Here is a 26,361-nt window from a genome sequence, read left to right on the forward strand (position 1 = left end):
TGTCTCCGGTTTACCTTAACACATTCTGCATGTCGGTAGACTGAGATTAAGCTGGAGGCTCAATCCCATTTTACCCCTTCCCCCTACTATTAAGCCCAACCCCATTTGTTTTGCATGTTCACTTGTAGACATAGGTCGTCCTTTTGCTTTTAAAAGTCCTTTATAAGGAGATTTTAGGGCCTCACTTCAAACAGATTGACCTAATCCAGGGAAGCTGTTACCGTCATAAAGCTGATTTGTGTAGCTATACCACAACATAATGTGTTTGCAGCCTCATGTGTATACCACAATCTGGCCCACTTGTATTCCAAGACTTCAAAGACTTTTGACATGTCTCCACTTTGCAGTATCACAGGTGACAGTGACTTTTTCCTCTATGAAAGTATATTGAATCTCAGGAGAAAACACGTTGCATCTGCTTATGTGATGATGTGTCACACTCTTGAATGGGGGTGTCCCATTTTCGAAGGATTTCCCATTGGCATTTGACATTGGGCAAAGAGTTTTTACTTTATGTTCAGTAACACCATCATAAGAACAAAGAACTAACAGAATATTGTGATCTGTTTGATTAAAAAAACATGATAGCATTATCTTCTCTCTTATGACTCAAGTCTTGTACTGTATATAAAAATATTAGACCCCTGGAGACGCACATTATACAGTCACCACATCAGAAGAATTAGAACATCATAAGACAAGTTTTTTTGAAGTGTGATTCACATCTGTCCTCCTTAACCTTCGACATTGTGTGTTTTTGTTTTGTTTTGTTTTGTTTTGTTTTACAATTTGAATGTGAGACTTGCTCTGTACATGTGTGTTTTTTTAAAAAATAGTTTGCATTATTGCTATAGAGCATTTGGTCAACTGCTTTGTTTTAAACATGCTATAAATTAGATTGGTTGTATGAGGGGGCGACACTCACTACACAGTTGGTGTAGTGGTTAGCACTCTTGCCTTTGCAACCCGGTCGGAACCTGTTTCTACACACAGTCCAAAAACAAGCAGATTTAGGGGTTAGGCAAATTGGACGCTAAATTAACCGTGGGTGTCACCCTATGCCAGCCGAGATTGGCACAGCACCTCCCTCGTCTCTCATGTGGAGGATAAAGCGGCTAGATGGATGGATGGTTGTATGAGGTGTTTACATGAACACCGACCTCCCTCCTGCACTCCTCCCGTGACAAGAACCCGCACGAGACGGGCAGATGCACTCTGTGAAACATGTCTGCTAGTGACGGGAAGATATTTTAGCCACTTTATAAAAACACTCACATAATGAAACGTGTGCCAGCTTAAGTGTGTGGCGTGTTTGTTAGTGGTGTCGTTAGTGGTAGCGGTTGGCATCTGTAATGCTGCAAAACTCCTCCTCTGTAATGTCCATCTTTTTTCGATTTGTAAGGAGGATGTAACATTAATCTTCACTTTCCTTTTCCTCTGTTTGTCATCTCCCATTACCTTGAGAATCTCTTTCATCTCACAGACACCAAAACAATTGAACTATCACTTTAACTTGTGGCACAGAAATTTAGTTTTGCCACATTAGGACGAAGCTTTGGTGAGTAATACCGGTCCATAACATAATATTAGAACATATTATGTTCATATCACAAATAGCTAACAAAAACACACATAGAGGAGGTGAGAAGTATAGTGGATTCAGTCTTTGACTGTGTTGTCATGCCTGCTGGCCGACTGTCACAACTTTACAGGAGCAGTTGTTAATGCCATTAGAAACACCTGTGCTCTTCATGCTTGCCAAATGTCAAATGATTGTAGTGAAAAAGGCCTTAATCACTATATTCAACAGCTTTTATTTTATTTGCCGACACTACATAGAGCTATAACCAAGGCATAGCCTTAAGGTTTCTGTGCCTTACTCGAGTGTGCTAATTTGATTAAAACTGGAGAACTAGAAAAACTAGAAACTAGAAAAAACTAGAAAAATAGAAAAACTAAGTGGCAACACCAAAAAGCCTGGTGAGGAGCTCTACATGTGACGGTTACTGATACATACTTTAAAGCTGCAGTAGGCAGGATGGCTTGAAAAAGAGGGTTGTTGAACAAAATAGGTTGTTGACCTTTATCAGCAGGTTGATTAATGCTGATGTTTTGAGCATGGTCAAAGTTGTGATAGCATACACAAAAGATAGCTTGAGATAGAAGACAGGATTAGTGAATTGCCAAATTCAGGAGCCTTTCTGCATACTAGTAATAGAACAGTCTTCAATCCTTAATGTATGCATCCTCAGATCTGACCACAGAAACCATTAAAGAGATATTTCACCGCTGGGAAGTTGAATGTCTATTAAAAATGGGTTATCTATGGAGTAGAAATGTGAAATAATCCAATATTTGAAGAAAGTGCCTTCTTGGCCGAGAAAGGCAGAAAAATGTATGTATCGCTCATGAACACAAACGACAACAACTCCCAGAATGCTCGGTGTGCGGCACTCACTTCCGGTTCGAAATCCCGCAGCAGCGTTGACTCGCTTCTATTACCACAGTGAAGCGGAGAGTGGGTTGTGTAAAGTTTATAAGGCTCACGCTTTGATGAATTGGTTGGCGAATACATTACGGATCTGCAAATTACACTGTTTTATTCTCTATGGTGCTAAATTGCACTGGGACGTGCAGTAAAAACAACGAAAGGACAAGCAGTAAGTTCCCATTATTTGCCAGTCAGAGATTCAGAGCGGTGAAAGCGTCAAGTCGGCTATGCTAAGCTATGCTAAGCCTCTTCACCAAAGGCAAACCTGTAAACTCAAGAGGGTTTACGATCTCCATTTCTAGCAGGAAGACATCACTGAGAAGTAGGACTGATGCTGATATTCCACTCTATTTCTGCTCATAATCGATGTGATATAGTTGTCGGCAGTGAATCGACAACGTTGTAAAAGTACGTTTGATAGACAATTACACACACGTTGCTGTTCGGTGATATGACTGTCTGTAAAACAATGATTATAACGTTAGCGAATCGAAGGATCTGTTCTTACATGTAAATGCACTGTAAATATGCTAACGTTAGCTCAGCTGGCGTTACATATAAACATGGATAAATACGCTGGTAAAAATAAATCTAAAACAAAATACTCACTTTATATTGAGACGGCCGTTTATCACGTTTCCTTCATCCACCGGACCGGCGCCCGCTACCCCCGTTGCCTGCCCGGCCGAGTTGGAGCAAACTGCTCCAGATCCGGCCAGTGCCAGGCCGAAGTGCGTGCAGTTCCGCTCCGATGCGGCAGCCAGAGCCCGCGGCGGCACATTCAAGTGCCCCCAAAAAGTTCTCCAGGTACCCGGTTCCGGCTGCGGGCAATGGCAAAAAGCAGGTCTTTTCTCTCGCAGCCATATCAGTTTGAAAACTACATTCTGTCATTGTCTTCTTAGTTTACAAGGCCAAATTAAAGAGAGCGAGAGCCGCAGGTCACTTTTAGCAAAGACGGCGGACACTGTGTGTGTACATTCTGGGAATGAAGTCTCGTCCATTCTGGGAAGTCTCGTCCCCCTGTGGGTGAGTCGAAAAAGTGCAGAACGAGTGTTGTTGTTTCAAGTCTGAAACCCTAGGACCCTCGGAACATGTCAAATGACGCTTTTTGACACTTCCCTAGGGTCCTCATGGAAAAGGGAGAACGGATTTTTTACAGCTCAGTGAAAAACTGCGGGAGGGAAGCACATTTTCTAAAAAATACTACTGCTATTCTAGCAATACAAAGCCACATGCTAATCAGTGAAGTATCCCTTTAAGTTTCGGTTTGAAGCCATGTGTGTCCACATTCCTGAACATGCATGAATGCAATCCATCCTTGGTATAGATTAGATTACCTCCTCTGCTGATGTCATCTGATCCACAACAGTTTCAGTTTTTTTTTTTTTTTTCGCTTGTCGTTTTAGTCAGGCTTCCTTCTTGTTCAGAACACCAGGTGATGAGATGATGATGTAGAATGAGACTCCGTAACACAAGACTTTTCACCAAACAAAGAGATCTTTATTCTGTTACAAGTCAAGTGTCAATTCAATTCCAAGCGCTGCAGATCGCCTGGGAGAGCATCGACCAAATTCCCAAAATACTCTAACTTTCCCTAAGCAAAACCACACTTAATAAAGGTTACCTGCTCCTCCTCCTACATCATTCTATGCCCTTGGTTAGCCATTCAACCTCCAGTCTCCCCTGGGGAGCACATCAAAGTACAAATGCCAGGACCAATGTCTAACCTAAGAACCTACATCCACTTTATGGTCAACCGATGATCCAAAATCTACAGACATCCGTCTTAAAACTCAATTGCAGGGCATTGTAAACCCCAGTCACAGACCCCCAGAGATGTGAACCCACAGAATTATAGTGAAATATTTGCTGTGTTAAAGTGTCTAATACACTTCACACTCATCAGCACTTGTTAATTTAGCCACCAACACGATGATAACACTGAAGACCTACAACCAATCAGACCAATGATCTGGAAATTATATGCAGAGCAATGGAAAGCATTTTTTAAGGAGCAATGACTGTGTAATAATGGCATCTAACATCTTCTGTCTATCCTAGCTAATCCCTGACCACATCTCATGTTGGATGTGTAACTGCCAGACATCTCTTCTCTGCTGTCATAGCGTAAAGCCCACCTCTAGCATGCCCACGGGAAGACCAGTTTGTGATTTGTTTGCTTTTTCAGGAGATTCTGAAGGTGGCCAAAACGGTGTCATTGCCAAACGTGTCCGCAGAGCAAAATCACTGGCAGACTTGGCTGAGTTCACCCAGGATACCACAGTAAACAGGATTTGTTGATTCACTGTTGCCTCTATCACTAAGTCCAAATGCGGTATTATGGAGTTGGAAATCCTTCCCTTCGATTTACTTAATTGACACATTCTGACCAAATGAGGTGGCAATAGAGCAGCAGTTGCCTGGTATGAGTGAGTTAATAGAGCTTTATGGACTTTGGGGGGATAGAGTCAGCAGTTTACAAATGTCCAGTCAGAAAAGGCTATCTAACAGTGAGATAAAGCAGAAAATGTATTCTCAATATATTCTAGAAAAGAGCAGGCAAGGGTTTTATCTGGTTAGACATTTTGGTAAAGTTGCAAGTTGCTAAATCTTGTTTTGTTTTTTTTCTTGGGTCCAGGCTAGAAGCCATGGGTTCAGTCAGAAATGAATACTATGTGTTAGTACCTTATACAACTACACAGGTGAAAGTATTTTAACTAGGCCGACCTAATACATTTGCAATTATTGCAATTGTTAAGTGATCAATTTAATAATCAAAAAATGGGGCCATTAACTGAAATCAAAGACGACACGGACGTCTGATTTTTGGACTTTGATTGCTACAATAGTCATAATCATGCAACACCATTTTCCCCAGAACCTTTCGCCTACTTCAGACAATAGAACACACACAGAAAACACATAACATTGCACACTCAACTAGTTGTGTCGCTAAAAACACAGTACTGGTGATTGGATGCACTGCCACTGTCTCTCTCAGACTTTGTGGTGCAGTTTGACAGCTAAAGCACCTTGATCCCACTTTTCAATCCATCTTTGAGTATGTGCTTAGATTATTAGGAGGTGGTGGGAAAAAAAAAATAAAACCATAACTTCTGCTGAAGCATTTGAGATATTTTCCCAAGTGGCTTTGAAACTGCAAAAATTAAACTGCTACTGGGGTAAAAAAAAAACACACACACAGATGCATCTGTTATCAGCAACTCCAGGCCTTGTCGCTACTCTCAAGCAAGGTCCCTGCAAACATGCATGCTGCCAATTGAATCAGTACCCAGGCTACTCTTAAACCATCTGTTTGACATTTTCCTGTCTGCTTTTTCTGTCTCGCGTTCTCAGGTCATGAATGATCTCACTATGAATACAGATCCTGAACAAGCCCCTTATCCTAGAACTCCTCACTCCCAGTTATGGTACTGCTTATTATCAGATACTGTGTCACTGGGTAGTGTAAAAACAGCATCAGGACCTGCAGTATCTGAGCTAATGTACTATTCTCATTTAAGTCCTATAGTAGTTTAATATTTTTAATATTAAAGACCTAAAATTAGCTTTTAAACGGCATTTAAATCTGTATTTCCATAAGTGTGTGTCTTTCCTGCCATATTCTGTGCATACACTGGCTCTGCTGTGCAGACAGAAGGAGGCTCATTCCTTAAAGCACATTGTGATGTTCTCAGCCGGAAATTTGCCAAAATAAATATTTTGACTCGACTCAGCTGCCACAAAAAGCAGTTTTAATAGTGAAATCTGCAAAGGCAGGCAATATTGTTGGAGCTCTCTCTTAAATGTGTTTCTTTTGGCTAGGTTCTGTTTTGGGAGGAAGGATCTCAGCAGAGTGAGGCGGAAAGAGTGAAGGTTATCGACACTTCAGCTCTGCTGTCTGGCTTAAAGGGCAGTACAGTCTATCTGATCTCAGTCAGAGCCCAGAACAGTGCTGGACATGGACCCTGCAGTCCTGCAATAAACATCACAACCAAGAAACCACGTAAGTCCACACACAACACAACACAAACATAGATATGTGTCATATTGTGTGTCGAGGCAAACTTATTTAAGTTGTTCGGCCTTTAACATACAGGAAGGAGTAGTGATCTTCGCCAGACCTGAAATATTGTATTATAGTTTATTTGCTTTTAGCAGTGTATTCCTTTGTTCCAGGTCTGGCGAGAACTATGTGTGTGACTGACTGTCACATCACATTCACAGCCAAAAAGAAAGAGGCACAAACTATAATATTTGGATTATTACCTACCATTCAAGCCTCTCGGGCAGTGTGGCGATTTGACATCGCTTCAGTTGGTCAGGTCTAGGTCCAACAATTTTTTGGGCATATCTGAAGATAACAATCCCAAGATTTTTTAATTGGACTCAACTTGGGAAAGAATGGTTCAGGAAGCATGACTCATCATTTTCACATAATGGATTGGCCACCACAGAGTCCAGGCCTAACTCCTTTGAGACTGTGAATACAAGTGACATTGCAAAAGCTTTAAATTTAGATAAAATAACGCCATTGGGCAAATATGTGTCATAATCAAGCTAAAGATAGTCAAAATAAATATTCAGGTGTGTGACTTTTTTTTGTCTTTGCACTGTTTAACCCATTATTCATCCAATAAAAGTTACCAGCAGGTGTCCCAAAAATGGCAAAATATTTGTATTACAAAAGTGTGACATGCAAAATGGCTTTTATATTTTGATAAGCCATTGGAAAGCTTTCAACAGCGGGCCTCACTTTTTTTTTTTTACATCTTACCTTACAGTCGACACTGTCATCAGAGCTCCGTCTGACTTACAGACAGAAAATAAGTGTCACTCTGCTCTTTCTTGTAGCGCACCTGTTAAATCTTTATATGTCACAGACACTGTCATATTTTGTCATGCAGTGTGATTGGAAATCATGTCTCCATTTCGATTTTCAACCCAAACGTATTCTTGATGTTGCTCTGTTGAGTGTTTAACCTCTCTTTCTCACGCTTTCTATTGCCCTTTCAGTCATCACACCAGTGACTTGTAAAGCAGTTGTTTTCAGTGTAATGAATCATTTGAATCAGCGAATTAAAAATATTTGTTCCAACTCCGTCTGACATAGTCACTGAACTGAAATACAGTGGCAGGGTTTGTGATGCAGGTCGCTGGTCACGGTCGCTGCTTCCGGCGGTGCTGTCGCTAAATACATCAGACTCCTCTGTTAAATGATGAGATTTTAGACATTTCCTTTGTAATTGTTGATTATCCCACATTTATAGGAATGTTAACCTATCTACAGTTCGGCATTGTTCGACTTGATTCTAGTGTCGGCCGTCTTGCTCATGCCTCGTGTGACGGCACCGTGACCGATCAGTGGCCAACAGTCTGACGATGTCACGCATAGTATCAGCTCAACTTACATGGGACCTCGCCAGAGCAGGTACTAAAAAAGATACCAGGCATACCATCACTAATGGAAACACAAAACGTACCATACCTCGTCGAGGCAGTCCACATAGTGGAAAATAATAATAATAATACCTTTATTTGTATAGCACCTTTAAAAAGATTTTAATTTAATTTTTTTTTTAAAGATAAAAGAAAGATAAAAATAAAAAGATAAAAAAAATAAAAATAAATAAATAAAAAGACAGCATCACATTAAGGCCCTTACTACAGAGCCCCCGAAGTGACGTGAAAAAAAAAAAACATTGAAATCTCGAGTTTCAACATAGAGATCTCGAGTTTCTTTTGACTGCCAGCCGCTCAAACATTTTCAATTGCACCATGTTCAGGGCTTCTTTGGTTTAGCACTGTGGACAGTTTAAAAGGATACTTGTTAGAACTTTACTAGTGTGTTTATCTGTTTGTGTGTTTACAGGTACGTGTGTTGCAATAATCCAAGAAACGTAAAAGCCACTGCCACTACAATCGAAACACGCTTTCAACTTTCAATATTGTAATTTTGTGATAACGCAATGAGTAACGGTCATTGTGGTTGTTGTTCGTTTGCCTATACACACACTAATATACTGACCTCGGCTGTAAATCCAGCTGCTGGGTCTCCGCTCCGCTATCACAATGGAGGACCCACACACGCACGCAAGCAAGCAGCCATGCTTGTCATTTAATTTTCAGTTCACAAAATTATTTTGTGTTTAAACATAAACAGATGCATTTCTTTGCATGAGCAAACTGCTTCTTGCTAATGAGGAGCAGCTCTCTCTCTCACTCTAACCACTCTCCATGGTGCTGAACCAAAGAAGCCCTGAACACGGTGCAATTGAAAATGTTTGATGGTCTGGCAGTCAAAAGAAACTCAAGATCTCGACTTTGAAACTCGAGATTTCAAAAAAAAATTTTGCTTGATATTATTTATTTTGGAAATCCCTCTGAGCCAGAGTGATGTCATTTTATAATTAGTCACAGTAACACATGGGGAAAAGTGGAGATGATTTCACATTAAAATTTGAATACCGTTCAATTATGATTCCCTGAAGATGTTCTTGGGATACTGCTTAACAAAAATTGGGATGAGCGTATGGACAGACTCCAGCTTCCTCCCACAGTCCAAACATTTGCAGATTGAGGTTTGTGTAAATTAGAGACTCTAAATCGACTGTAGGTGTGAATGTGAACGTATTTTTCGCTGCACTATTTATTACCTTTACTCTTTTTTACTATCTGTGATGCTGTAACACTGCAAACTCCTCCGTTATGGGACTAATAAACGATTATCTTTTCTTAATTTATTTTGTCTTCACAGGAACTTTTTAGCACGTTGTCTTGTCTAGTTGCTCCAGGGCATTAGGCAATAAACCTAACAATATGTCAAGGCTAATATGGGAACGTGACTGTTGTTTTGCAACAAGTTCTGCTTCATTTCACACATATTTGCTCTTGCTTTTGCACAGCTGCAATAAAAACAAGGTTTGAACAGTATTTAACACAAGCAAAGAGCAGAAACTGAGAGCAGATTTTGGAGAACTGTCCTTAATGAAGAGAAATGTGGTTCAGTTGTGTGACTCATTTGCAGTGTAAAAACTTGCAGATGCAAATACTGGCAAATATAATCAAGGAAGCAGTTGTGATGAAGGAGTGTGCGTGAATATAAGGTGGGAAAACAATTCCCTCAGGGAGAGTCGCAATTTACTGACTGTTACCAAAGCGAAGTGTCACTGGCACTGTATTAATTCATTAAAAAATATATATATTTTTATATATTTACACAGCCCTTGCACTCACTGAGGCTAAAGTAAAAATGTATATATTTTTTCAGTAACAGGTGATCTAAGTAGCTTCTGGCCACTTCATTCATTAAACATATATTTAATATTCAGTTCTACTATAAATAATTGAATATACAGTTGAATTTAAAGTTAAACTAAAGGGGGTAAAAAAATCCAAATTCTTTGACGTAAATATTTGAACCTTTAGAAAAATGTAATTCAATAGTAACTAGTTGCTTTTATATAATGCAGTAACTCAGTTACTTTGTTGTTGATTTATGTCAGGTGTCGTTTCATCAGAGGAATTGAATTCGACATTAAGAAAAACTAAAACAATTATATTTCTAACATGAGAAATTACATATACTGTATTTTGTTGATTTAAACTTCACATATTCAGGGGGGAAAAAAAAGACCCGTTGAGGTTGAGAACGTCTTTTTTTTTTTTTTTTACAAAGGGAGACCTAGCCAAGACAAATACACAATTAAAGACAAAAAGTAAAAACTCTGTAGCATTTGAGACAAACTTTAAACATGATTGGCATAAAGGAAGCTGTGTCTAGTTCTTTTACGTAGCTGCAGAACATATAAAAGCCAATTTCAGCGCAAGGAAGAGAGTACAGATACTATATATCCCTACTTTTCTACATATAGCAGTCACTTCAAGCTGACTCAAGGTTCAACTGAAGCATCACTATTAAACGAAGCCAAGATTATAATTATAGTATTCAAGTTTGAAATTCGTTCAAGTGAAATCACAGGAAAAATAAGATTTATTTCACCACCGTAGATGGGAAAAACTGTGCCAAACTACAGTGCTAGTCAGAAAGAAAGTGTAAGTCACTCCAATGTCAGCATGCAGGTTCTGCCCGTATTCTGTGACAGCCATTAAAATGTCAGCTTAAGTTAATTACTTCCACTTGACAAGAATTAGTATGACAGGTGGGTTAGTGTGTAGCAGCTGAAGGCAGTTCACATGCTTCTTGTCCTGTTACTTGGCACCGAAAAGTATCTGAATTATTAATGAAGACCTAAGTGTCACACCGTCCTCTCTTTGGACAGCGTGGATGCAGTCACCAGTAGCTTTCAACACATGGCGCGTGAGTGTTGTATTAAAAAATAAGATTTGAATCTGCCCTTTAGGAAAGACAATTGAGGCTATAGATATATAGTCTGTCTCCTTTTGAAACACACACACACAATCGTTCGAGTTTAGTAAGTCACATAATAATAAATTTGAGCTGAGTTAAGTAGGTAAGATGGATACAAATTCAGCAAATAATGGAATACATTTGAAAACCACATGACTGTAACTTCACTCAAGCATAAGCCCCTTTTCTTTTTTTGCGGGCAGGCTTTTTTTAACGTACGGAGTCCCCGAAGTGACATGAGATAAAAAAAATGAATGTTTTTTTTTTTTTAATTTTTTTTGGGAAACTCAAGATCTCGACTTTGAAACTCGAGATCTCACGTTTCAAAGTAGAGATCTCGAGTTTCCATTAAAAAAAAAAAATCTTTTTTTTTTCCCAATATTTTAGAAACTCGAAATCTCGACTTTGAAAGTTTCTTTTGACTAGCAGCCGCTCAAACATTTTCAATTGCACCATGTTCAGGGCTTCTTTGTTTCAGCACCGTGCACAGTGGTGAGAGTGAGAGATCTGCTCCTCATTAGCAAGAAGCAGTTTGCTTATGCAAAGAAATGAATCTGTTTATGTTTAAACACAAACTAATTTTGTGAACTGAAAAGGAATGACAATGCTGCTTGGTTGCGTATGTGCGGGGGTCCTCCGTTGTGATAGCGGCGTGGAGAGCCAGCAGCTGAAAAGTCCTTTCAAAGTCGAGATTTCGAGTTTCCAAAAAAATTTGAAAAAAATAAAGATAAAATGGAAAAAAATAAATTATATATATTTTTTTTTTTGGAAACTCGAGATCCCGACTTTGGAACACGAGATTGACATGGTTTTTTTCCCCGTCATATTTTTTTTTTGTTTATGTTCATATCTTGACAACTTACCAACAGTCCACCGTCTCTGTCCCTGCTCACTCCTTGTGATGTCGACAGAAGACAGAGGCTAATCTTTATTTCTACATTTTTAACTCATTTTTTTTTTTTTCTTAAATCTAAACTCTGACCACTCACAACTAAAACATGTTTGTCACTCACATGTCCTCTCTGCACTACTTCAGCTCCAGCTTTGGCAAGAATTCCAGCTTAAATTCACTATAATTGGATGACTTTTTCCAGTAAACAAACATCCAGCAGGTGTTTTCTTCCAGGCTGACTCACTCAATGTTTGACTTTTTTTTTTTTTCTTTACTTAGGCCTTTTCCTCTGAGGACAGGTCCTGTGATGACTTCACATCCATGAACTTTATTAAATGTCATCTCCCAAATCAACAGTGAGGAAAAATACACTAGAGAAATTGAAAACTGAGCCACACAGACACATGGGTTGGACAAACAATCTTTATTTAGGTATTAAATAAGGTGTATATATATATACACCTTATTTAATATATATATATATATCATATATCATATTAAACTAGGGACGGTGATTTTTAGAGCAACTGCACAGGGATTGCTGTCTTCGGTCTGAGCTGAATTCGGTCTGAGCTGAAGTCAGTCTGGCATAATGAATTCAACAGAAGGCTTGAAAGTTTTGAAGGAAGTTGAAAATTAGCAATTTTTTGGACAGTAATGAAACTAATATGTGGCTATTCGTTATGTACAGCAGGATTAATCTGTGTCATATAATTACCCAAATATGTTTATTTGAATTCAAGGGACAACTCATGAGCCTGTCCCTGTGCTGCCGCTGCAAACATACAAGCACTCTCTCAGTCAGGTCTGATATCTACTTCACTCTGTACGGCACAGTTATTACCTCCACCAAGGAGGTTATGTTTTCACCGGAGTTTGTCTGTCCGTCAGTTAGCAACAGAACTCGAAAAAAGTCACAGAAGGATTTGGATGACATTCAGGAAATGTCCACAATGGGGCCAGGAACAAGTGATTAAACTTTGGGCGTGATCCATAGATCACTGGTTACAACACCCAGGCATGCCGGCAGGGTGTATTCTGTAGACACTGTGCCTGCAACTTATTCACAGCATTTTCCCCCTAAATTATTATTTTGTAATGGAGTTGGGGGGCAGCTGGGGGCTGAGCTGCCTTGGCGGAGGTCTGTGCTCTCCGAGGCCTTTTCTAGTTTTGCTTTTTCATTAGCAGTAGTACCTGGTGCTTTTTTTTACCTGCTTAGGCGAGGTTCCAGGCAAGCTGGGCTGATACTGTGCGTGACATTGTCAGACAGTCGGTCACTGATTGATCACTGATTGAGTGCCGTCACAGAAAGAGGCATGAGCAAGATGTCCGACACAAAAATCAAACTAAATAATGCCAAACTATATATTGATTAATAAGACATGACAATCCTGAAATTGTGGGTTAATCTCCAACATTAAGCAAGGAAATGTATATACAGGGTATCCCCGCGGTCTTAAAAAATCTTAAATCCAATAATTTGAATTCAAGGCTTTAAAATGACTAAAATTCTCCTAAAATGTCATAAAAGGTCTTAAATACAATTTTGAAAGTTCTTAAAAATCTATTAACGTTACCATGCATAAACTTCAGTCTCGCATTGAAATGTGTCTATATTTGAGATTGCGATAACATAACTACAACACGGAACTAAAGTAGGCCACCTGTGCTGCCCGGTGAGAATTTATCGAGCACCACTAGCTAGTGTGCTGTGCGCGTGCAGCAGTGTGTTACATCTTAGCATAGCAGCGGAGAAAACTTAATAAAAACAGCACAGAGCTAAGCCGAATGATTTATGGCTCCAATTTTCCTTCATGTCTTTTGTACTTTTTTGCTAGTAAGGATTTGAAATGGGTCTTAAATTTGATTCATTATGGTCTTTAAAAAGTCTTGAAAAGTCTTGAATTTGACTTGTTGAAACCTGCAGAGACGCTGATAAAATCTCATAATTTAACAGAGGAGTCTGTTGTATTTAGCATCAGCATTGCTGGAAGCCGGCAATGGCGAGTGTGCGAGCGACGAGCTCCAGTCCATTGACTTTGTCAGATGAAGTCTGTGCTCCAGTCATGGAGGAAGTGCTGAACAATTTTTTTTTAATTAACTGGTCCTAATGATTCAGTACATGAAAAACAACTGCTTATAAGTTACTAGTCACTAAGTCACGGCAATTTCATGCAGCCGCTGTGATGGAGGTACTATATTGTAATGGAAAAAACAACCAGACTGTGTAGAACCAAGGCGAGCCGAGCTCGGACCATGTAGTGGAAACATGACAATAGTATTGTTTGACAGAGCTAATTTTTATACGGAGAATGCAGCATACAAATAATGTTACATCAATTATGTGCACAAAGCCCAAACAGAGGCAGAATAATCACAGATGCACTCTACTGCACTGCAGCTTTAAAATGAATTCAATCTGGTGGTTAAGATTAAAATATTTCTCAGTAAATAAACTCATGAACACAATTTCTCAGGAATGCATAGAGGAAAAAACATGCTATGATGTTTACTTGGATTCAAGGATGAATACTTTTTTGTGGTTAAACGGCAAGGTTGCTGTAATGACAGTGATGTTTTTACCCATTCAGCTGAGATGATTTAACATTTAACTATTTTGGGGGAGGCATAGGAGGCACAAAACACTAATTCCAGTTCTCAACAAGACCAAAGCATCAACAACACCTAATGAAAACTGCTCTCAACGACTGAATTCTGCAGCTGAGTGAATCACAATGCAGTAAAGACTTTTGTGCTGCTTCAGGGTGAACTTTTCATTTCATCCCTATTAGCCGGGTTTTCACACACATCAATGAAAGGGTAATCAAAGAGAGTGTGTTTTCTGTTTTTGATGACCTCAGTTTTTTCTTCAGTTCTTTTTTTTCCTCCTGAAGGTTGAAGTGTTTATTGTATGAAATACATTCTGCTGTGGAAGATGATCAATTCATGGCTGACTTCCATGTTAGTTTAAAGTGCAAGACATTGTTCATGCATTCATTTGCAAGACTTGTGTCTACATCTCTCACGCAGCTCCGAGTCAGCCCCCGGGGAACATTGAATGGAACCTGACGAACTCTAAGATCTTTCTAAACTGGGAACACGTCAAGGCGATGGAAAATGAGTCGGAGGTGACGGGATACAAGGTGAGTTTGTCAGAGTAATAAAAGAAACTCCACAACTGGGGAAACAAATGGAGGCCCAGCAGCTGTCATCTCAATAAATGGCTTTCTTATTGCAGTGGAAAGATAGACTTCAGCACTCCAGTGTTACATTATGGATTGGCCCTGTCTGCCCTTTCAAAATTAAAAGATCCCTTCCAGGTGATAAAATGAAAGGTGTCATGCCACAGTGGGGATTTTCGCTTCTTGAAACCAGTACAACAATGACTCATATTTGATCCTCTTTGCATATTTGTGCTGCTCTCCAAAAATATACAATATGCACCACCAGTAGCACCACGTTACTAGTGATGAGCATTTCAAGAGGAAATGCTATTTTATCAGTCACTGAAGATTATCCAAGGAATAGTCATATCCACCCCCCAACTCACACACACACACACACATACACCGCCCTGCTGCTACACACAGGCCAAAGATAGCAAGACATTGATTATTTTCTCTTCCTCAAGACAGTTAATTTGAAACGAGCCATACAACACAATATGCATGAATACTACGACATGGTACTTTGAAGGACTGTGAAGGAAGTTTCAAGTTGGCTATTCCACACATTGACTCTTCCAGCAGTGTGTGTTCTTTCTTCAAACTAACTTCTCCAGGGTACTTTTTATCAGAAGAGCATTTCCCACCTCAAGAAAAGCAAACAACAAATCCCAGTGCATTAGAGCTGGTTTGAGAAATGCCAGGTTCACACCAAGTTGACTCAAGAGGAGCAGCTAAAGAGATGCGTTCAGTGGACCGAGTAAATTCCTTCCCATTTACAAGGTCTACGGCGTATTGAGCTTAGCTGGAGGAGCTGCTTCGAGGAGCATTCAAGAAACCTCGTACATTTCAGCAGTAACGCATGAAGTCCAGTATGTTCATGCTTGCTGTTGCTGACACCTTGTGGTAATGCATGCACCCCAAATTAGGAAATTAGACAACGTCCTATACCGAAAAAAAATTTCTGTCCTGTGTGTTTTTTTAACGTACTACACTGTGCTGATTCATTAATGCATAGTTTGTGCATGTGCTCCTCCAGGACAAAGCAGCAGCATAATAGGCATTCACTTCATTGTAACGTCCAGAGAGAAAACTGTACAAATGAAATATGGCTGCATGTATTTCCCCGTTCTTTTGGGACTTTGGGATTTATTTTTCACACTCTGGATGTTGTACGTATTTAATATGTAATGTAATGCATGTTTATAAAGTCATACATTCACACCATTACTGCGGAGAAAGTATTTGTTCACATGCTCTCTGCTTCAAGGTTGTGTATCGTCAGACTTGGCAAGGCAGGACTACTGTCGTCCAAACCAATAAGACCAGCGTGGAGCTGCAGATCCCTTCTGGGGACGACTACCTCATTGAGATCAAAGCTCTGACCAAAGGGGGTGACGGTGCCAGCAGTGGTCCCATCCGCATACCAAAGATGTCCAGTAAGTTTCCAACACTCAGCAGCATAATTGCGCAGTGGGACTGGGTGCACTGTGTGTAACTAATCCCCAGTGTGAGTCATACTCTCTATCAGTATCACCATTACTCTGGCTTGAACAAGGCTTTCACAATACACACATAAATTCTAATAAGACTGCAGTGTATGTGGAGAGGAGAACAATATAAAAAGAATAAGTCATCGGTTTCAGTCGTCTCTCTCTGTTAACTAGCAGGGTGTTACAAAACTTGAAGGCAGCATTGTGAAAGTTCAAATACAGCTCACTTCATGCAGCTTAAAAGTAAGAATTTTACATAATATTTCTTACAGTTTTTCAAACGAGCAGCTCTAGGTTATTTTTTATCTATAATATAACCTCCTCCTATCTAAAAGCCTGCAGCCAATACTCATTACAACTGCCAAATTCATCATTTAAATGACTTACTTTCAATCAGGGATAGGTGTAGGTACAATACTGGGCAAATAGTAAAAGACAAAATGTGAAATTGGATATGATCCAAAACTGCAAAATTTCACAGAATGTAAGTGAGCCATGTGGACTTATTTTAAGATACAAAAAGAGAAAAGCAAAATAAACTAATTTTATATACAGTATAAAAAAATATTGATTGGTCAATACTTGTGATATTGGTATCAGACATGAAAAAGTGGTATCAAGCCATCCCTAAATGTTATTAAAGGTCTCCCACAGAGTCCATTTTTGTAATAGATCTGCAACTATATGAAAATGGAAATGGTGTCGAGATTGAAGCCAACAAGTAAGAGCCTGAAAGCTGTAGTCTATTGATTTGTCTCCATTGGCTGTAAAAAGATGTCAGTTTGGAAAAACACATACGGCATTGTGTCAATTTCAAGAAATACAACCCCATTTAGAGTCAAATACATGGTAAAACATGGCATGTATTGGGAAATAGCCACCACTGTGAATGACAGCAAGTATCATACAGTGCATGCTTGGATGTAGGTGTCGGTGTACAGTGCACTGGACAAGCTCTCAGTGAGGAGCAACCCTGCATTTATAAATATGTATTCCAAACAGCATGTTACTTGCCAAAACGTTCAACCTGAGGCTTCAAAATGTGAGTATAAAAACACGTGGATGGCGTCACAGGAGTCTCCTTCTTCTCATGCCAACAATTATCATCGACTAGACTCTGATCACTGTTTGTGGTAACAGCTACATTGCTTTGTATGAGATATAAACCCAGATTAGAAATTTATTGGCCTGTGATTGTTTGCTCACCAAATTTCAAAAATCACAAAAAAAAATTGTTGAAATTTCCTTCTTTTTGAGTCAAAAACTACAAAATAAGACAACCCAAAACTGGGTGATTGAAATCAAAATAAGAACGAAAAGTGCAAATAAATAATTAACATTTACAAGGTCTACAGCGTATTGAGCTTCGAGGAGCATTCAAGAAACCTTGTAAATGTCATCACTGCTACAAATACACATGAAGTCCAGTGTCTTCATGCTTGCTGTCACTGCCACCTTTTGGTAATACATGCACCACAAATTAGGTAGTCATTAGACTACCTGAACATTGGGAGTGGTACATTGTTTCTGTCCTGTATGTGTTGTTTTAACTAACTACATTGTGCTAAAGAATAATTAATACATAGTTTGTGCATCCTACATGCTGAATCTCCAGGCCGAAGCAGCAGCAGCACAATGGGCATTTTCAACTCATAATCACATCCATATGCAGCCATATTTGAATGAAAAGTACAACTAGATTAATGTCAAGGACCGTGACATAAGAGGATCGCATCTACCGTACATGAATGATTTGATGCCTGATGCAGTTGGAGTTTAATGTGGTCTTGGGTGGTGCTTGTTATAAAAAAGTTTGAGAACCAGTGATAGTTTTGATACTTCCTTTTCTTTTGTATTCATACTTGTCTCTCATTTGTTGATTGCACCTGTTTCTCAGTTCACTTTATATTCACCGTGCCCAATTGTCTTGTTTGTTACTCGTGTTCTCCCTGTGATTGTTGGCTCTTTGTTGTGAGTTTCTGACTTTGCCCTTGAGCCCTTTGTTTTTAAATTATTTTCCTTTGTGTTGTTATTGCCTTTTGTTTTCTTTCCCCTCTGTGGCCTCATTAAATGTGGTTTTTGACCTGCAAGTCACTCCCCTGAGTGGTTGTCCAGCGCCTGGGTCCAACGTTACAGTTTTGCGTGTAGCTGTTTCTTGGTGACGTTCTCCCCCGCATGCAATTTATTAAACCAGTCATCACTCGGACAAAGAAAGCTGAAAATGTTTGTATCGTTTTAACACACTGAATTATTTCCTGTAGTAAAACTTGGTGGGCAAAATAACATTTTCAAGCTTAGAAAGAGCCCTTGAATTTTGGTTTGAAAAAAAATGCCAATACTGCCATTTAGAAAACACTTCAATCTATCTCTTTTTCCTGGTTAGTTGAACAAGCACTTTTTTTTTCAATCATACTTTTTGTTATTTTATATTCTTAATTCCATTCATGTTATTCTTCCATATTATAAAATTGAATTATTTATGAATTGCCAACCTATATTTTGCTGATTTCAAAACATTTCGATGACAGGAACTGGAGGATCAGTATAAAAGGAGACTACACTTCAACTGTAATGATCTGAGTTTAATGTTTAAACAATGATATAATGGTACCTGGTATATTCTTAACAACAAACACAACATGAATGTGACTCCTAATATAATGAGGTATTTCTTTCCCTCCCCCAGGTCTTAACTCGAAAGGGTGTGTGTTCCCAGCTTCAATGAAGATTTGCTCTTTCACTATGTATTTTCTTTCTTTCATATTTTCTACGCTGATTTTGTAGCTTCTGATGCCTTTATATTCAGCTCTGGACATTACAGTGAATTTAGATGATGATTCTCCTCTTCTACGGGTCAGATATGTGGAATATATCTGACAAGCATCTCTACCGTCGGGTTGCAAATCCAAACTGAGTGATTGGAATCATTTTGACAGCTTGTCAAATGCCCACTAACCCGTGGTTGGACTGTTACTTATAGGCACTGGTACAGTTACGACACATTTTCATCTGCCATATTTTTTGGACTGCTGCCATCTTCCAGGATGCACACATTTGATAAACATGGAAAGGTGGTTTTCTTATCTTTATTTGTAAATTGAACATCAGCACATGTTCATGACCCATTTTCCGTCTCAACTTCTATTTTTGACATAATGTGACCCCAATGAAGTATAGAGCAGGGGTGTCAAACTAATCTTCGTTCAGGGGCCAGACCAGTAAAATACTAACATAGTAACCCATGAAAAACAAAAAAGTTTCTCTTTGTTTTACATTTAATGAAGTATCTTTTTACAAAACATATTATGAACAACCTGGTAATTTCTTGATTTCAACAACATTATGCCTTTGTTTACTATCTGGAACTGAACAATATAATATTTTAGAATGTAACTGTGATGTGAATTTTCCCAAATTCATAGTTTTCCTTCTCTTTCCGGTCTTTGTGCTGAACCAAGCCATTTGATTCTCAGGTTTCGCACCAAAGTTAAAATAGACATAACTGGTATTGATTTTTTCTTATGAAATCAAGCAAATATGGTACAAAACATGTCTACACTAAATGATCCATACAGCCAATGTCTTATGCTTGTTTCGTGAGTCAACTAGTCACAAACAGTGGTTTATCCATCCAGTCAGCGACGGCTGTCCAATGGTCAGCAAAAGCAGCAAACTTATTCTCAAGATATTTAAGCAAACCTAGATTTTATTAGATGAGCCAGTTGGTGTTGATAATGTGTTATTTCTTCATATAACCAGCTAACACTCCACTATCCCTATATGACTCGTGTGAAGAAAAGTAGTTTGTGCATGTCTTTTGGTAAAGATCCATGTCAGATGGATGCCATCAACAAGTTTGCTGGGGCAAATGAGAGTCTCTGAGTGGCATTTGATAGACAAGTTGCTTTTGCGACTAATATTTTTCCGAAAAATTGCTAAATGATCACCATCCTTAGAAACCTGGTTTCAGTGATCCTGCCTGGAAATGCCTGTCCTTTGATTGTGCAGTTTTGTGGAAGAACAGCTTACACTGTCACCCTGTGATTAATGAATGTGGCCAAGACTGAGTGTCAGTTGTTAATTAGTGACAGATGATGGAGAAACACACTGATGGCTTTGGATGTGAAATTGTCACACCGCCGTGCTCATAACTTTCCAGTAAATTAGAAACATGAGTACAGCATCCTGCGTGGCCGATCAATAACACTGATTATTAGTCAGGAGTGACTGTCTATACTTCACTCATCTCTAATATGGGATTTTGCATTATTTAACACATCCGCTATCTCCTGTGTCTGGTATAAGCAGGCCTTTCTTATCGGGTAATGTTACAGATATGATATCACAGCTCTTTCTGTGTGGCAGGTTAAAAGCAAACTAATGCTAATTAGTTTTCTTTTTTTACCCTCGACACAAACACAGTCACGACGCACTTCCTGTGTAGCTAATGCTGTCCAAAGCCGTCAATGATTTTCTAAAGCTGCTCGAGTCATATCACAGCCATTAGCTGCTGCTTGTTACTCAAATATGCATCACATCGGCAGGCAGAGTTGTGTATAGAAGGTTGATGGGGATGTGCTAATAAGCTTTGAACTTTTCTCGTGAAAGCACTCCGAGAGTGCAACCCTCTTGGAAAAAAGCACTCACTTTCCAAATTTTGATTACCACCTAAATATAATAATTTCTTTATTGGGCCATTAACTAAATTATTTTGTTGTCATCACCGACAGGATTTGGCATGCCTTCTTCTTATTGCCATAACTCTGAGACCATTTGTGATCTCTTGAAAATTTGAAAACTTTGGACTGGCGATCTGTTCACGGTCTGACCCTGTCTTTCACCCTATGTCAGCTGAGATTGGTACACAGCACCCAGCGTGACCCTCATGAGAAGGATAAAGCGGTAGAAGTTTGATGGATGGATACCGGAAATTAGAGAAATAGAGCTTTGCACCCATATACTGGTCATTATGGTAGCGCTCAGGATTGTCCAATCATAAACAAGATTCACCAGCGCTGGCTTCTCAGTACCTTAATTCCTAAACAGTTGATCAACTGACAGATATTGAAAATGAAAGTTATCTAGGAAAAAGGAGCAGAAGCACTCACTGATTGAACATTTTTGGACAATTCTACAGCCATAATCTAGGCAGCCTGATTATTATGATGGTCACACAAAAACACAGACAAATATAACCATCTGGGCAGAGGTAAAGTGAAAATAAGTTTCAAAAGACAGGACAGTTAAGAAGGATCTTCTGTTAGTGTGCAGACATCCACTGATGAACCATCTTTTTGTTTCCGTGGCTGATCCCTTTAAATCACCCCATCACTAATTACATTACATGGTTTTCAACGAGCTCTTTTAGTTCTACATCAGGAACATTTCAGGCTACAGTGACGTTGTGGAAATTTGTTCTCAACTCTCCATTTGCCGTGCTTGCGACCACTGATTGCTTGTAAATGGGAAACGCATCTATACTGATAGTTAAATAATTGACACAATTTACATCGTGAGCTCTGAATGGCATTTTTTGTTATTGAGACAACATGAGGTCAAAAATGAAGCACAATCCACAAAGTTCATCATGACTAATGGTTAACCCTGTAATGTTATAAGAATTGTTCTTGTCCTCACACCCAAACTGGCCTTCACTTGTCAAAAGTTGTTGCCTACATTACCCACAATTCAACCCAGCAACAATTTGGTCAGAACTGCTATTTCTTAGCAGAAAGGGGGGAGTTTATTCTTCCAGTATTTTTATATTTCGTTTACACTAATAATGTGTGACTAAATCCATCAAGACAAACAATCTTAAGGATTAACACTTTAACACCGGCCTGTCAATCATCCACTTCAGTGTTTTCTGTGCTATGTTTTCATGCACTGTTTTATTGTAAGTGTTGAACAAAGTTGCTTTGCCTTGTTGACTTTCGATTCTTCAAACTTGCCGTCGACCCACATAAAGACTTTCTAGAAGGACAAACACTGTGTAATCATATTTATCTTTGATTTTATTTCTAACATTCTGTATTATGACATTTTGTGTGGCATAATGTAGTCACAGGATAGATACAAATAACTTCATATTTGTATTTACAATATGAGTGGGCAGGATCAGGAGAAAAAATGAATGTTGAGTTTCAGGTTACATGTTGAAAGACGCCTTATGAGCGATAATCTGAGTTCATTTGCTGATATTTGCATACTTTGTATTTGATTAATTGTCTTCTAGGTTGTTTTTGTTTCCACTTCACTTAGTTGATGAGTATGAGGTGTTGCTTATCATAACAGCCATTAGGAGAGATCTCTTTCTCTCTCTGAACTGACTTGTGATTGGTTAAAGTCTCCAATCACGTCGTGTGTCGGATTTTTCAAAATAGAAATAGTGTTCAGAGGAATCCAGATTTATATTATTCTGGGTGACAAAATATCAGTAGAAATTAAGTGCTCAGAGAAGATTCCTTCAAATTTCAGTATAATGGCTGTTTCCTGAGATGTAGAAAAGTATATAACATTTTTTTTTAATACATGGACATCTTAAGTAAAAAAAAAAAAAAAAGTGTTTTGACCAAAAACAATTAAAAAAACAAAGGACTTGTTTTTTTTATATCTTTCTTAATTTTTTTCATTTATTTTTCTTATTCTAGTGTTTTGTACGTCCCCTTTTTCTTACATGAAGAAAAACAATTCTCCTTTGTGTAAAACTCACGGAAACACATTGTAAGTACAGCTATTGTTGGAGGTTGTTGTTAATTTACTTGTTGCCTTCACTTATGGACGCTTAAGGTAAAATGTATGGATGAGTTTGCGGTAATGTTGACATTGGAAATGGGAAATGTGCAGAAGTGCTTGTGTAAATGTGAGATTTCAGATGTGTTCACTATGCACACGCTTTTAATTTTAGATCATGTGATGCCTTTTTTCGCACAGTGGGGTTCGTCATTTCAACATGACACGTTATTGGGAAACCAAACATTACAACTAATAATAACATCAAGAAATTTAGTACAATTCTGTTGTAAGTTAATTAGTTTATAAATGATTAAATTGCAGAAATGATTTCCCTTGAGTTCAAATGACTGACGGTTTTGTTTTCCTTGTAGATATTTGTGTGCTGTATTCTTTATTTTTCTTAATCTTAAGTGCTACAGATATTCATTTTATATTTTGTTCTATATGCAAATAGTGTGTAACTATAAATCCAAGGCCTATAAAATCTATATCAGTCCTTCGTGATTGTGCTGTTATAGATGAACTCAAACCTGAAATGCTATTTATTGCCTCATTAATGGTGTTATGTCCTTTTGTAATATATAATAATGATTAAAAAACAAATAAAAATGTGCCCTTTTCTTTGTATTACCACCATGCATTAACTGGATCTGCAGTTTGTTCCTTCGGTAATGTAATACCATTGTATTGATGTGATATCTCTGTGAGATGACTCAATAAATTTTTCATAATGAAATACTTTTGAAATAGACTTTTAATTTTCAGAAATGAAGCTGTTCTATGGTTTCCACTGTGCTATAACATGTGCAGTGAAGTTAACCAGAAAATACAGTGATAAGGTTGCCTGTTCTACTAATGATAATAATAATAATTCATTGCTATTTTGGGGGGTTTTGGAAACTAGGGCTGCAACAACTAGTGGGCTAATAGTCGACGGCAAAATTAATCGAAGACTGATTTAGTAATCGACAAGTCGTACGTGATGTAATTGTCTGTATCCCACAGCATTCAATGCTACGCTGAGCAATGTTTCGCCATGGCCAATTGTAGTAGCTCTGAGTGAGACATCTCACTTTTCTCAAATCTTTGACGCACTGATGGAACAGAAAGGCAGAGGCGGCTGAAGCGAGGCTAACAAGAAACAAAAATGGGCCACAATTTTGGAACATTTTGGATGAGACACAACTAAGAAAACTCTCACATGCAAATTCTGCAAGCTGGAGCCGAAAAATTTTGCGTTGGAACTAATATTACGTGTTCGCGATATATGCGTGGAACGTCACAATACAGTAACAGCTTGAAGAAGCAAGTGGTGGTGATATTTGTGTCATAAATACCTGTGTAAGAACACACAGTGCCGACCGCTCCTCCATTGTAAATGTAAATAAAAAGTGCCGCACTGGATCCCAATCAAGTTGACAGACTTGTGTTTCTATTAAATTATATTAGAAATGAAGCTGTTTGCATTGTTACATTGGGATGTAACATTTTAGATAAAGAACGGAAAGTCAGTTTCTTTTATCACCCTCTAATGACTGACTGCTGTATGTCATTAATACTGTTAACACGAGCAGCACTGTTAATAATGTAACTATTATTAAAACAGTTCATAAAGGGTTTGTGAATGTGTTATAATTTATAATATATTCAAATATAATATGGGAAAAAGTGACAGTCCTAATGTAAGCTGAGCCTGGTGTCCCGTGGTGCATCTTCAGCAATGCATGCACATTTATTGAGGGAATACGTTTTGGAGATCGGTAATATAATTAGCAAATATTTTTTGTGCAGCTCATAATCTGACTAGTCGTTAATGTAGTTGATAACTAGTCAATTAGTTGCAGCCTTATTGGAAATACTTATACAACATGCACAATACGCAAAAAAACTTATATGTGCTATCATCATTTAACGCTTTATTAAATACTCATGGAATGAAATCACTTCCTATCAGAAAGTTTCATCAAGTGATGTGCTTACTCGTACAAAATTGATATCGCCGCAAAAGATCCTGGTTGAGCCAATTAAATGTAAGATGGATTACGATGATTGGAGTTTATCCCGTAGTCATTTATCTGGGAAGATAAAAATCTTCACTTCATAATCTCTGAGTGAAAAACAAACTGCACTGTAACAGTGCAGCATTAGTGGGCTTATTTTGGCTTTCACGAAGCCAAAACAGTTACAGAGGGGAAACTTTTTTTGGGAGACATTTTGCAATTCAAGGCTGTAGTGCGCAACTGTAAAACATAAATACATGTTTGTTACATTCAAACCATTGTCAAATGATTTCACACGATGTCGATCAGGTCTATCAGCTCCACACAACCCCCGCTGTATAGTGGTGTTTGTCAGATGAAGGCAACAGCAACATTGCGCTAGTAAAGCGAGACAACTGCAAACGGGTTCAGAGATGAATGAAAACATAAAAAAATTGAATTACAGTTATTCCGCAGTTTGACGCGATAAATTCTTCTCGTCTCTGCCCGGTTTCAGATGGACACAGCATACAAACAATTTTACATTGTTTTCTGTTTACAGACAACAAAAAAAATCACCAACAGTTACAAACTGCATATTTAAGGTTACAAAATTAAATTAAACCCTGGGACAGGCAGGTTTTGCTCACATGATGTAAACTGGAGAGAATTTCAAGAACCTATTATGATAACAAAATTAATAAAATACAAAAAAGTGTACATTAAGATGACAGTGATATAAAATGAACTGACACATTAAAAGCATACTCGTTAAAAAACCTATATCAATATACTCCTCCAAGACTCATCCCCACTGCTGCACAAACTTCCATAAATCTATGCTCCCTATTCTGCTGGTTTGGGTCTTAAATATGTAAAGTATCCACAAGAGCCAGAGTTTGACTCACAGCTGGCAGCGATTCTTTTATTCATGGAAATCTTCTGAGAATGGCAGCGTTCATGGAGCGGCGTCTCTGCCTTCAATGGGGCTGTGCATGCATGATGTGGAATCCACCTCCGCTCATTATTATCAACAACGTGACGCCACGTGTGAGGCAATCTGATTTGAGTGCTTGGGTCACACTATAAGTCGTGAGCCAAACACAAAGCTCTTAATTTATTCTCAAATATGGTTTCATCTCTGTCACATGCATACAGACACAACACCTTGTGTGTCCACGCTGTTGAGAATTGGTGTGGTGGAGGGAAGCTCCTACATCCAGTTTGAAAATAGGA

General features: G+C 38.6%; 1 protein-coding gene across 1 annotated transcript in view; it reads left to right on the top strand.

The window, feature by feature from the left end:
- cntn6 (contactin 6) overlaps positions 1-16,416 on the top strand; it is a gene marked incomplete at both ends in the record, with an annotated part of 63,447 nt that extends 47,031 nt beyond the window's left edge. Inside the window, 3 exons of the mRNA XM_083891941.1 lie at positions 6,317-6,497; positions 14,785-14,897; positions 16,189-16,416. Coding sequence (XP_083748067.1) covers positions 6,317-6,497; positions 14,785-14,897; positions 16,189-16,416 — 522 coding nt within the window. The remainder of the gene's footprint in view (positions 1-6,316; positions 6,498-14,784; positions 14,898-16,188) is intronic.
- Positions 16,417-26,361: the final 9,945 nt, after the last annotated feature.

Source organism: Microchirus variegatus (assembly GCF_963457635.1).
Source record: "Microchirus variegatus genome assembly, chromosome: 7".
NCBI lineage: Eukaryota > Metazoa > Chordata > Actinopteri > Pleuronectiformes > Soleidae > Microchirus > Microchirus variegatus.